Source organism: Puma concolor, chromosome E4 (assembly GCF_028749965.1).
Source record: "Puma concolor isolate L17-30 chromosome E4, mPumCon1.1.hap2, whole genome shotgun sequence".
NCBI classification, from domain to species: Eukaryota; Metazoa; Chordata; class Mammalia; order Carnivora; family Felidae; genus Puma; species Puma concolor.
The window spans coordinates 28,484,136-28,498,186 of record NC_141683.1 but is presented as its reverse complement, the minus strand read 5'-3'; the positions used below and the strand labels follow the sequence as shown (position 1 = coordinate 28,498,186).

At 37.8% G+C, this 14,051-nt stretch overlaps 1 protein-coding gene across 1 annotated transcript in view; it reads right to left on the bottom strand.

Annotated features, from left to right (window-relative positions):
• KDM5B (lysine demethylase 5B) overlaps positions 1 to 14,051 on the bottom strand; it is a 79,392-nt gene that overhangs the window by 46,535 nt on the left and 18,806 nt on the right. Inside the window, exons 2-4 of the mRNA XM_086693813.1 lie at positions 5,803 to 5,880; positions 4,062 to 4,184; positions 2,532 to 2,702 (exon numbers count right to left, since the gene is read on the bottom strand). Of these exons, the coding sequence (XP_086549939.1) occupies positions 2,532 to 2,702; positions 4,062 to 4,184; positions 5,803 to 5,880 (372 nt within the window). The remainder of the gene's footprint in view (positions 1 to 2,531; positions 2,703 to 4,061; positions 4,185 to 5,802; positions 5,881 to 14,051) is intronic.

The following is a 14,051-nucleotide window of genomic DNA, read 5'->3' as shown; positions in this document are numbered from 1 at the left end:
CCTGCCTCCCACCTTGCACTCTTGTCTCTCTCTCTCTCAAAAATAAATAAACATTAAAAATATTAAAATATATATATATGTATTCCAATTATTCTTTCCTCCAAGAATTATTTCCAAAAATCAGAAACGGGCCAAAAATTAGGTACAAAAAATGGCCATCATAGTATAATAAATACATATACTGGAACCAACCTAAACATTCAACAACAGGAGGAAATCAAGGTCTGGATATAAAAACAAACACCAACACGCCTAAGTGGCTCAACCAGTTGAGTGTCCAACTCTTGATTTTGGCTCAGGTCATAATCCCAGGGTTGTGGGATCGAGCCTTGCGTCAGGCTCCATGCTCAGCATGGAACCTGCTTGGCATATTCTCTCTGTCGTTCTCTCTCTCTCTCTCTCTCTCTCTCTCTCTCTCGCTCTCAGCCCCTCTCCCCTGCTCGTGCTCTCTCTCTAAACAACAACAAAGAAACACACACACACACAAATGGAATGCTACTAGATCTTCAAAAATATTCAATGACATGGCAAATGCTCACGATATGCTAAACAGAGAAAAGGTAGAATATAATACTGTATATGAAGAATACAATCCCAGTTTGGGTATATATGCATAAAAATATCCTTGAAACGAAAAACAGGTGAGAGGATCAGGAGGTTTTATTGTCAACAGATTTTCCTTTGTTTTTAAGCCTTCTGCAATGAATACCTATCAGGGCCTCGAACATACCTGGTACACAGCAGGCCGCTCAATAAGTATTTATCTGTGTCGTAGATTAATGTTTATAAAAGGTATCTTTGAATACCTATTCCTCTCAGACTACGATTGAGTAAATGCTTTAAATATCTATTCCTCTCAGACTACGATTGAGTAAATGCTTATGTGTTTTTCTTTTTTTTTTATTTTTTTCTAACGTTTGTTTATTTTTGAGACAGAGAGAGACAGAGCATGAACGGGGAGGGGTCAGAAAGAGGAAGACACAGAATCTGAAACAGGCTCCAGGCTCTGAGCTGTCAGCACAGAGCCTGACGCGGGGCTCGAACCCACGGACCGTGAGATCATGACCTGAGCCAAAGTCGGCCGCTCAACCGACTGAGCCACCCAGGCGCCCCAACTTATGTGTTTTTCAATTATGAAACTATACTGCCTCTCCAAGTATGAGGAGATGTTTTTTTTTTTTTTTCCAACGTTTATTTTTGGGACAGAGAGAGACAGAGCATGAACGGGGGAGGGGCAGAGAGACAGGGAGACACAGAATCGGAAACAGGCTCCAGGCTCGGAGCCATCAGCCCAGAGCCCGACGCGGGGCTCGAACTCCCGGACCGCGAGATGGTGACCTGGCTGAAGTCGGACGCTCAACCGACTGCGCCACCCAGGCGCCCCGAGGAGATGTTTTTAAAATGTTGCAACCCATAAAGCAAGTAAACGCTCTCTTTTCTCTTACTGTGAATTCCATACTCAAACAGAAATGTTAATAAAGAGAAAAATCTATTGTAGCCAACTGTATGTAAATCAAATCTCTATAAAACAGAGGCATAAAGGTTCCACATAAAATGTTCTAAATTTCATCCCTGAGTTCATTAAACATTCACACATGTATATTTAAGAGCAATGACAACTTTCTGAATATCAGACTGGTCGTGTTCTTCCAGGCTAAAAAGAAAGCTCCCCTGGAATCAAGAAGGAAGAAAGGGAACAAAAATGCAATGTTACAAAAATCTAAAGGATTTGAGCATTACAGATGGTATGTCTACAATATCAAGACACAATTTTGATTAGTAGTTTACCCTCTGAAAGTATGTCATTATCTTTCTACTTCTCTATAGCACAGAAACAATTCTTAAAATTATAGAGCTTACTGCTCTTGCCTTAGAATAACTCAAAGGGTATCAACCGACAATGACACTCTTCTTTCTACCACAGTCTTGAAGTAAGTTCTTATAATACTGTTTTACTTTAATTACAACAAAAGTTCTTATCTGAATAATTTGACAAATACCATCTTTATAAGAAAACAAACATGGCTACACAGGAACTGTTAGAAGAGGGATCCATTAGCAATTCAGTATTATCAAATCCCCTACCTTTTACCCCTATCAGCATTCTATCTGAAAATCTCCTTGGAGCTCTCAGCTGGCAAGACAACAGATAGGCAACTTCTTTCACAGGTCGTATTTTCACATGACAACTAGTAATATGCACTACCATAGTACGTGAGTGCAAAAGCATGAGCCATAACACAATAATAACGTACTTGTCGTAAGGAAGACACAGCCTTAGTGAAATAAAACACAGACTTTGGCTTCTGACAGAAGCAAAAGGATATTTCCTCTACAACCTTGTTCATTACAAAAGCAAACTTCTAAGTATGGCTGCTCACAAAACACAACAGCAAAAACACTGGAGGAAAAATTCACAAAGCAAAGTCTTCTCAACAATGTCTTCCACAAAGAATTAAGGCCTATTCATTCACCGTAAAAGATAACATACCAATAAGCAGTGAAATAAAATAGGTTAAGATCGGACTCACTCTCAAACTGTCTCCTGACAGGAATAAGTTGTAGGGGTTGAGGATTCGCTCATAATGCCCTCTGATATGGGAGCCCACAGCTTTGCCAGGAGCAAATCCCATCTTGGTGGCAATTTTGGTCCATTTTCTATCCTTGCAAACAACTGCAAATCCACCTTCTTCTGCAACTAACTGTTAAATAAAACAGCAAAGAAATTAGAAACACATACATAGAAATCACTTCTAATTCCCTTGTACCTAGGTATGACTCTGAGAACAACATGTTCTTGGCTGCAGTAATTTTTTTTTTTTTTTTTTTACTTTTTTTTTCCTTAATTTACATCCAAGTTAGTTAGCATATAGTGTAACAATGATTTCAGGAGTAGATTCCTTAATGCCCCTTATCCATTCAGCTCATCTCCCCTCCCATGGCTGCGGTAATTTTTAAAAATACATTTTCCAGGGCACGTGGGTGGCTTGGTTGAGCATCTGACTCTTGATTTTGGCTCAGGTCATGATCTCACCATTCATGAGATAGAGCCCTACATCAGGTTCTATGCTGACAGTGGGGAGCCTGCCTGGGAATCTTGCTCTCTCCCTCTCTCTGCCCCTCCCTTGTTCGTGCTGTGTGTGTCTCTCTCTCTCTCAAAATAAATTAACATTAAAAAAAATACATTTTCCAAGCCAAACAAAAATATATATGTATTATTAATTTCAAGCTAGAAAATTAAAATATACCCATAAACATGTTGTACCCCCAAAAACTACTTCTCAGTTCCCCAAAGCAGTCAAGATTTTCCAGGAGGAAGAACTACATCAACAATTAAATCTCTAATAAAGAACGAATCCTAGTACTTGGTTTAACTCTGTGACCCTTAAAACTCTCCATAAACTAAGGAGGAGGAAAAGATGGCACCATTTGTTTGGCAAGAATATAGGCTTTACACTGAATGAACCTGAAGTTAAAGTACTGAATTACGACTCAACCTTTAGAGTTTGGTCAATTTTCTCCCTGAGCATCAGTTGTTTTAACTCCAATAAAACAGAAAGGAGATCTTACGGAACTAATAAAGTTTTAAAATGACACACACAGGGGCGCCGGGGTGGCTCAGTCGGTTAAGCGTCCGACTTCGGCTCAGATCATGATCTCGCGGTCCGTGAGTTCGAGCCCCGCGTCGGGCTCTGTGCTGACAGCTCAGAGCCTGGAGCCTGTTTCAGATTCTGTGTCTCCCTCTTTCTCTGACCCTCCCCATTCATGCTCTCTCTCAGTCTCAAAAATAAATAAATGTTAAAAAAAATTTTTTTTTAATAAAAATAAAAATAAATTAAAAAATAAAATGAAACACACAAAAATGGTGGCAAAAAATATTCTATAAGATAAGGCTTTCAAGGCTTTCAGATGTGACACGTAGAGCCCAATCAATCACTAAAGTGAATGGAGAATTTCATTTTACATATTTCAAACAAAAAGTTTCTTTTTAAAGTGAAGAAGATCAAATTTATGCTGGCATAAAAGATACTAAATGAGGGAGATGGCCATTAGCCTCTTACCTTATTGAGCTGAAACAAGTCCAAGATCTTCCTTTCCACATGTGGAATTTTCAGAGTGCTTCCCTGTAACTCCCAGTACTTTGCAATCTGGTCCAAGAAATTCAGTTTTACTCGAGTTTGAGCCTAAATGACACAGAAGTGAATTTTAATCTTACCCAGCTTATTTTAAGACTCCTACCTATGTGTGTGGTATTTTCACTCTTAGAATATTTAAGTGAAATATCACTTCTGAATTCAATAGAGAAACGGCCAAAAAATACACAAAAGAAAGCTGGTTAAATAATTATACATGAACTCAACAAAAATTTAATTCAGCCCCTACCATGTGTCAGGCAGAGTTAAAAACTCAGTAAGCCTTTCCTTAAGTAGGCACTCTGAAAAGTACTTCATTTAAGGAATTCTATAAGCACAATTTTATTATTGATTAAAATTATATCACAAGCTTCTACATGTCCCTCTTAGTCTTTTTACAACTGGGGTATTTTAAAGGTCTGTTCTTTCCAAGTACAAATTTTCTAATTTTCTCAAACACAAATCTAAAAACAGAATTACAACAGTGATTTCATACCAATTTTAACAAGTCCTGATACGATAAAGGACAGCCAGGGAAAATTTCTTAAATGTTATTCCTTTAACAGATTATTATTATTGTCTATAAAGTCATTAAAAACTTTTTTGTCCAAAAAAATTGTTGGTCATTTTTCTTTCCCCTTCTTGAAAATTAAATGGAAGTCAGTCAATTTTAGGAGTTTTACCTTGCTCAAGAACAAAACTGAAATGAATGTTCAGATGTTCCACAGTCTAAGACTTCAAAGTTAGTACTCATTTCCTATCCTTCAAGCTCAACTTGAAAATACAGACACAAAATACAGAAATTCTGGGATTCCACAAAATCCATTTGTGTTCCATTTATGTTAAAAATGTTTGGTTTTTTTATAGAAAAACAAAACATGATTCAATATGAAAATCAGGTTAGCAAAACATTAATAAAAACACTACCTCCAGGTTATCAATACCCAAGCCTTATTCACCCTGCACTTTAGAGTTTCAGTAGCCTAGAGACTGAAGAAAAATCACCTCTTCTCTTGAAAATTCCCAGTATTCCTCAACGCCCCCTCAGGAAATTAAAGTGTGTTATTAAATCTAAGTGAAGATGTGTATTTGGAAGAAAATTACAGCTCGAGATTCTTTTCCATTAGATGGTTCTCAAAGTACATTCCTTTCAAAACCTAAATTATTGTGGATGCCACCTAAATTTAGAAGTATTTAAATGAATTAATAGGTCAACAAGGATTGACAGAAATTAGTGTTTTTAATGAAATCTAGCATAAAAAAACTTTAAAAAAAAAAAAAAACGGGGCGCCTGGGTGGCTCAGTCAGTTAAGCATCCGGCTTTGGCTCAGGTCATGATCTCACAGTTTGTGAGTTCGAGCCCCACGTCAGGCTCTATGCTGACAGCTCAGAGCCTGGAGCCTGCTTCAGATTCTGTGTTTGCCTCTCTCTCTCTCTCTCTCTCTCTCTCTCTCTGCCCCTCCCCCCCCGTCAAAAATAAACAGTAAAATAAAAAATTTTTTGAATGAAATCTGGTTGGCTGCAAATGTCCTTAATGTCATTTGTTTTACCATGATTATCCAATTATTGGTCACATTTTAGCTTCACTAAAACCACTAGATTTGTGACTGATTCCGCCAAGAAAACCCCTCTGAAATACAGGCAACCAGAACAGTAGTTAAGACAATACCTCCAATTCATTCAGCCTCTGGATACGTGGGGTAAAATGAAGTTTGTCAACATCACATGCAAATGGTGGCTGCCAATCCTAGGGGAGAAGCAAAGGCTTTTATCAGAAGAATTTATAATTCTGACATTCAAGAAATCATGTTAAAACCCCAGTTAAAGTTAAGTAAAACACAAGTTACCTCCTACCAGTAAAATAAAACAGAACATGGGTAGTACTTTCTCAATCTTCTTTGCACCAAAACAGCAGAATATGTATGATTACCCTTGTAATTTGTATGAATATGTATCATACAAATGATACATCCTGCATGCACCCCTCCTCACACCCTTCCAAATAAATAATGTCACTGAATGTCAAGCTGTTGAAAAATCACTGACTTTTAAGTTTATTATTTATTTTGTAAGTAATCTCTACACCCAACATAAGCCTCAAACTCACACTCCCAAGATCAAGAGTCACATGCTCCTCATAATGAGCCAGCCAGGAGCCCTGGAACATCACTGACTTTTAAAGAGACTTTAATTCCTCTATTCCACAGAAGTTATCCTTTTACAAAATAGCTATATTAATATTAAATCATCTATAAACTATATTTTTATATATGTAACCTAGTTACTTTTACTTTTATTATAAAATTAAGAATAAGTTCCTGGACATGGGATGGCAGAGACTGCCATCCAAAGCTCATGTTAAGGAGGATTCTTTAAAACATCAACTGCTACAGATCCTTAGAAGAATTGTTATCATGAAGAAATAATCAGACAATAAGGAAAGTATGTATGGTATCAATAACTAGACAAAACTGGAAACTTAAATTTCCACAATAAGAGAATGGTTAAAGGAATAAAAATTATGCTGTGTTAATGGGTACAGAGTTTCAGTGTGCAATAATGAAAAGGTTTTGGAGATGGATTTTTGATGATGGTTGTATAGCACTGTGAATGTACTTAACATCACACTAAATTGTACCTTTAAAATAATTACAATGGTAAATTCAGTATTATGTTTAATATTTTAACACATTAAAAAAGCAAAAAGACAAAAAACTTATGCTGTGGTATAGTTCTGTTTACTGACATTGAAAGATGTTCTTTACATATGTTAAGAAGGAAAAGAGGGACACCTGGGTGGCTCAGTCGGTTGAGCGTCCGACTTCGGTTCAGGTCATGATCTCACAGCTCGTGAGTTCGAGCCCCATGTCAGGCTCTGTGCTGACAGCTCAGAGCCTGGAGCCTGCTTCAGATTCTGTGTCTCCCTCTCTCTCTGCTCCTAACCCACTCGCATTCTCTGTCTCTCTCAAAAATAAAAATGAGAACATTGAAACAAAAGAAGAAGGAAAAGAGAGGCTATGCAACAGAAAAATGAAACCTGGAAAAATATACAGCAAAAATAGGATTTTTATAGGTGATTTTCTTTTGCTTCCTTAGCCATTTGGAATACAATCTGAAATATATTTCATACATTAAATAACACCTATTAAATAATAAATAAGTTACTTCAGGGGCACCTGGCTGGCTTAGTCAGTACAGCATGCAACTCTAGATCTCAGGGTCTTGAGTTCAAGCCCCACATTGGGCATGGAGCCAACCTAATAAATGAATCAAACAAACAAGTAAATTCAGGTTTAGAGAACAAGTCAGTAAGTACAAGGAAGCTCACAGTCTTTTATTCAATTTCATATCCAGACGTTTGTTCTAAGAAAATAATTCACCCACAGTCAACAAAAAACATGCATGAAATTAACTACAGTATTATCTTAAGATATGATTGGTATTATAACAACACTGAATACTGCACAGCATTTGAAGTTCTAGATCTACAGGGGGCACCTAGGTGGCTCAGTTGATTGAGTGTCCAACTTCAGCTCAGGGCCTGATCTCACAGTTTGTGAGTTCAAGCCCCACATCAGCTCCCTGCTGTCATCATGGATCCTCTGTCCACCTCTATTTGCCCCTCCCCCACTCATGTACGCTCTCTCCCCAAAATAAATAAAACATTAAATAAATGAATAAATTAATTAAACTCTAGATTTGCAAAAAACTCATACCAGCATATAAGAAAACACAGAAAAATGGGCAAATTGTGTTAACAGCAAGAAAAAATGGCCAACTGTAAAAAGACTGGTGTCCAACTTTACACAAAATTCAAGAAATACACAAGATTCTCTCGTTTTTACCTACCAGGTTAGCAAAGACTTAAAATATACACACCACCACTATTAGCAACATGTGAGGTAATGTGGACTTTGACGATTAGTATGTTTTTTGGAGATCAATAAGAAAGCATCGTATTTTTAAAGGCCTACTGAGCCAGCAGTTCCTCAAGTGAGAATTTACTCTCCAAATATTTGTTGCCATTCACAACACCAAGATACAGGCACAAGGAAATTCACCACAGAATTGTTTTAACTTAAAACCTTAATATTACGTCCAAAGAAGACATCCAGATGGCCAAGCAACACATGAAAAAATGCTCAACATTACTTAGCATCAGGGAAATACGATTCAAAATCACAATGAGATACCACCTCACCCCTGTCAGAATGGCTATCATTAACAACTCAGGCAACAACAGATGGTGGTGAGGATGCAGAGAAAGGGGATCTCTTTTGCACTCCTGGTGGGAATGCAAACTGGTGCAGCCACTCTGGAAAACAGTATGGAGGTTCCTCAAAAAATCAAAAATAGGACTACCCTATGACCCAGCAATTGCACTACTAAGTATTTATCCAAGGAACAGAGGTGTGCTGTTTCGAAGGGACACATGCACCTCAATGTTTATAGCAGCACTATCAACAATAGCCAAAGTATGGAAAGGTGGAAAGAGCCCAAATGTCCATCGATGGATGAACGGATAAAGAAGATGTGGGGTTTGTGTGTGTGTGTGTGTGTGTGTGTGTGTGTGTGTGTGTGTGTGTGTATAAACAATGGAGTATTACTCGGCAATCAGAAAGAATGAAATCTTGCCGTTTGCAACCATGTGGATGGAACTAGAGGGTATTACGCTAAGCAAAATTAGTTAGTCAGAGAAAGACAAATATCATATGACATCATGAGGACTTTAAGAGACAAAACAGATGAACATAAGGAAAGGAAAGCAAAAATCATATAAAAACAGGGAGAGGGACAAAAACATAAGAGACTCAAGTATGGAGAACAAACACTGGAGAGGTTGTGGGAGAGGGGGATGGGCTAAATGGGTAAGGGGCATTATAGAATGTACTCCTGAAATCATTGTTGCACTATATGCCAACTAACATGTATGTAAATTTTAAAAAATAAATTTAAAAAAAATTTTTTAAACCTTCATATTGGGGCATCTGGTGGGGTATGCCTGGGTGGCTCTGTTGGTTAAGCTCCAACTTCAGCTCAGGTCATGATCTACATGGTTCGAGAGGTTGAGCCCCACGTCAGACTCTGTGCTGACAGCTCAGAGCCTGGAGCCTGCTTCAGATTCCATGTCTCCATCTCTCTCTGCCCCTACCCCACTCGCATTCTGTCTCTCTTTCTCAAAAATAAACATTAAAAAAAATTTTTTTTAAATATTAGGGCATCTGGCTAGCTCAATCAGTGGAGTATGCGGCTCTTGATCTCAGGTTGTAAATTCAAGCCCCACATTGGGTGTAGAGATTACTTATTTAAAAAAAAAAAAAAAAGACCTTCATAAACCTATCAATGGAGAACAAAGTAAATAAATTTGACACACCTGTAAGTAGCAATAAAATACTCTGCAGCTGTAATAAGGAAAAAAAGATCTAGATGTTCTAAATATAGAAAGATAGCCAAGACTGGATGAGTGAAAAAAACTAAAACATGTAAAATTGTGCCAATAGTATTACATATATGTAAACTTTAAAGATTATCAGATTAGGAGGGGGGCAAGAGGTTACTGTTATTTCAAATCTATATTGTTAGAACTTATTACTATTGGTTGCTTTTATTTATTTGCTTTCAATTTTTTTTTATTCTAATTAGTTGATTGCTTTTAGTTTAAAAGTAAAACAGGGGTGCCTGGATGGTTTAATCGGTTAAGCATCTGACTCTTGATTTCAGCTCAGGTCATGATCTCACCGTTCGTGAGTTCAAGCTCCACTTCAGCTCTGGGTTGACAGTGTGGAGCCTGCTTGGGATTCTCTCTCTCTCCCTCACTCTCTGCCCCTCCCCCACTCACTCAAGCACACCCACTCTTTCTCACTCTCTCTCTCTCAAACATAAACATTTTTTTAAAAAGTAAAACAAGGTTTGAGGTGCCTGGCTGGCTCAGTCCACGGAGCCTGCAACTCTTGATCTTCAGGTCATTAATTCAGGCCCCATGTTGGATGTAGAGCTTACTTTAAAAAAAAAGAGTAAGTAAAACGAGGTTTTGTTTTAGTGATAGGGAGACTTCAATAAAAATACCCACCAGCAACGCCTGATAAAGTATTATGTTAAAAAGACTGTATTTTACCAGAATTTTTTTAAAAGGGGAGAAAAAGCAGACTACAAACTGATAAAACGCGATTTACTACCATCCCAGAAAGAACCAAAGAAAAAAGAAAAATTGGCAGCACTGTTGTTTTTTTTTTTTTTTTAAATTTTTTTTTTTTTCAACGTTTATTTATTTTTGGGACAGAGAGAGACAGAGCATGAACGGGGGAGGGGCAGAGAGAGAGGGAGACACAGAATCGGAAACAGGCTCCAGGCTCTGAGCCATCAGCCCAGAGCCCGACGCGGGGCTCGAACTCACGGACCGCGAGATCGTGACCTGGCTGAAGTCGGACGCTTAACTGACTGCGCCACCCAGGCGCCCCTGGCAGCACTGTTTTACACTTATTCCAGACAAGGCCTTCAAGTATTTAATGCTGTTCCACTGCCTCTTCCACAAAGACTATGGCTAATGTTTAAATGTCAGTTGTCAGTTAAAGAAATGCTATTCTTTGTTAATAAAGTTAAAAAATACTACTCCATCCTGGGGCACCCGGGTGGCTCAGTCGGTTAAGCGTCTCATTTCAGCTGAGGTCATGATCTCACAGTCCATGAGTTTGAGCCCCGCGTTGGGCCCTGTGCTGACAGCTCGGAGCCTGGAGCCTGCTTCGGGTTCTGTGTCTCCCTCTCTCTCTGTCCCTCCCTCGCTCATGCTCTGTCTCCCTCACTCTCAAAAATGAATAAATGTTAAAAAAAGAAAATTTAAAAAAAAATACTGCTCCATCCTGAGTCAAAAAGATGAGAGTGATTTTTTTTTTTTTTTGATAACTAAGGCTAAGGAAAGCAATGTCTCTAATTGTACAAAACACAATGTAATAGAAGAAAATCACATTGCTTGATAGTCTATCACAGGCTAATAGGAAGACTTTATATTGCTCAGAGCTTTGCGCTCTAACACTTCATAAAAGCTGTATGCTTTCTGAAATGAATTGATCTGGGTTGAAGGTTAAAACCAAGAACATCAATGACAATATGTCAGAATATACAAGTAAATGATTAACATACTGTCCAATGGCCTGAGAATTTTATAAACTAAGACTTTTGGGTCATGTATGACATTACCCAACTAATCAAATAGGCCTTTTAATCCCAAAACACAATGATATAGAAATTAATTTCATCTCATCCATATATTAAAGTCATAAATTACAGTGAGCTGTGTCTTTGTATGTATATATTGTATACATATATGTATATGTATATATGTATATATACATATATTGTATGTATTATATAATTTATGTTTATTGTATACTGAAACTTTTTCAGATGAATCCTAAAAATAAAGTAAGAGGAAAACAGTACATATCTGTCACTAAAGAAGATCACACAGTGGGTATAATATATATAAAACTAATACTGTTTCAGATCATTCTTTCATTAAACACAAACCACTGAAAACTTATTCACTTCTTCTGGTTACAAAGAATGAAGGAAAATGGGATAAATGTCATTCAATTTCAAGACTTTCATTGTCAACTGAAAAGCTTTACTTCAATAAAAGAATTACATATTATTTGCAATGCTCACTGAAATACGAGAAGTAAGACATCCTTGGCCGGGGCACCTGGGTGGCTCAGTTAAGTGTCCAACTCTTGATATCGGCTCAAGGCTGTGATCTTGCAGTCCTAAGACAGAGCCCTGCATTGGGCTCCCCGCTGAGAGCACAGAGCCTGTTTAGGATTCTCTCTCTCCCTCTCTCTGCCCCTCCCCTGCTTACGTGCTCGCTCCCTCTTTCTCTAAACAAACAAACAAACAAAATAAACATTAAAAAAAAAAAAAAAAGATATCCTTGACTGAGTCTGGCCTCGATGGACTATAACTTTTACAGGGGGGACAAAGCCATCAAAGAAGGAAAGAGACTATTACAAAACACTGTGATAAATTTTGGTTTGACACTTTATCTAAAGGGGCTATCATATAATCTAACCAAAACTTTTAGCCTCTTAACAATAATGGTTCATAAATCCTTTTTCTAACATAAAAACAGCATTTCCATATTAACTAGGTGTTATGAATTCATAGATTGCAAGGCATCCCATATAAATTCCCTGCTGAGATTCACTCACTTTTAAAACTTTAAAATGGCTTTATTTTACCCCTTTCAAAATAAAAGTCCAACCATATTTAAAAGTCCAATTATTTTCCTGAGCGCTAAAAAATATATTCCTTCAGAAGGCAATTAAGTAGGAGGAAGTTGAAGCTTTGAAATCCTCAGAGGCCTGAGTAACATCAAGTAAACATTCTTCCTTAGTCCCCACACTGAACAACTTATGGTACATTTAACTGAGAGAAATGTGCAATAAAATTGACCAGTGGGAGAATAACTTTCATAGGATGCTAAGGATTTTTCAAAAACGCCATGAAAATTCACTCTGTAAATGATCTAGTGTTGGCATCCACATATTAGAACACTGTTTTAATCTTTCTAATAGAGAAGCTATCACCATTTTGAGACCTAATAATCAGCAAAATGAGAAAGTGTATTCTCTAGATCTACTCCAAAAGTTGGTTCTCCTGCAGACAAAACTCCTGCAGACAAAACTAATTTTTAAATTTTTTTTTAAAGTTTGTTTATTTTTGACAGAGAGACAGAGCATAAGCAGGGGAGGGCAGAGAGAGAGGGAGACACAGAATCTGAAGCAGGCTCCAGGCTCTGAGCTGTCAGCACAGAGCCCCACGCGGGGCTCGAACCCAGGAACCGTGAGACTGTGACCTGAGCCGAAGTGGAAGCTCAACCGACTGAGACACCCAGGTGCCCCTATCAGGAAAGTTTTTTAATTCAAAGGACTTCAATGTCTTCGGAACAGAAATAAAAATGTGTTAGATAATATTAACTTCCCCCTTTCTTCTTACTTCCCTCAGGGTAGGCTTGGCACCAAGCAGCTTTAATTAGCCATCCATTTGATCAAAGTCTGCTTAAGATTTCCCATCCGTAGGATGTCGGGGTGACTCAGTCAGTTAAGCATTCCACTCTTGATCTCAACTCGGGTCATGATCTCACGTTGAGTTTGAGCCCCACGTTGGGCTCTGTACTGACAGTGCGGAGCCTGCTTGGGATTCTCTCTCTCTCCCTCTCTCTGCCCCACCCCGCCTCTCTCTCTCAAAATAAATAAACTTTATTAAAAAATAAAAAATAAAGATCTCCCATCCTTAGTGAGCCACTAGTAAAAAAATACTGAGGATTTTCTTTTCAGACTACAGAATCACTTTTATTCCTTAAATCAGAGATTCTTATACTGTATTTGAATTGAGTGTATGTGGATTTTGGGGGGACAGTCCACAGCTTCCACCAAATTCTCAAAGGGGTCTGTAACCTTAGGGTCTGTAACCTTAGGGGTCACAAAAAAATCCTGTGAGTGTATGTGGCTTTCAAAATTTTTGCACCCTGAAGTTCTTATCTCACTATCCCAACCTACGTTTTTTCAGTCCCTTCTCATACTTAACCAAGACATGATAATGGATGAGACACTTGGCTCCTCAAAATGTCAGGAGGTTATATATATACTGTAGGACAGAAAGAGCAATGAACTAAATAGAAGACCTGGTATGCATCTTGGTTCTTTAATCACCACTTAAGGGATCTTAACTTTTCCATTCGAAACGTATAAACAATATCTACCTTCAGGACTATGATGAAAATTAAAATTACAAATATAAAGGATTATGTATTATAAAGCAAAAATAGCAAGTATTATATTGCATTAAGTTCTGACCAATGAAACATAATTTCTTCTAGCAAAAAGTCAGTGTAAACTCAACTTTCAAGGAGCATCTGACTTCTAA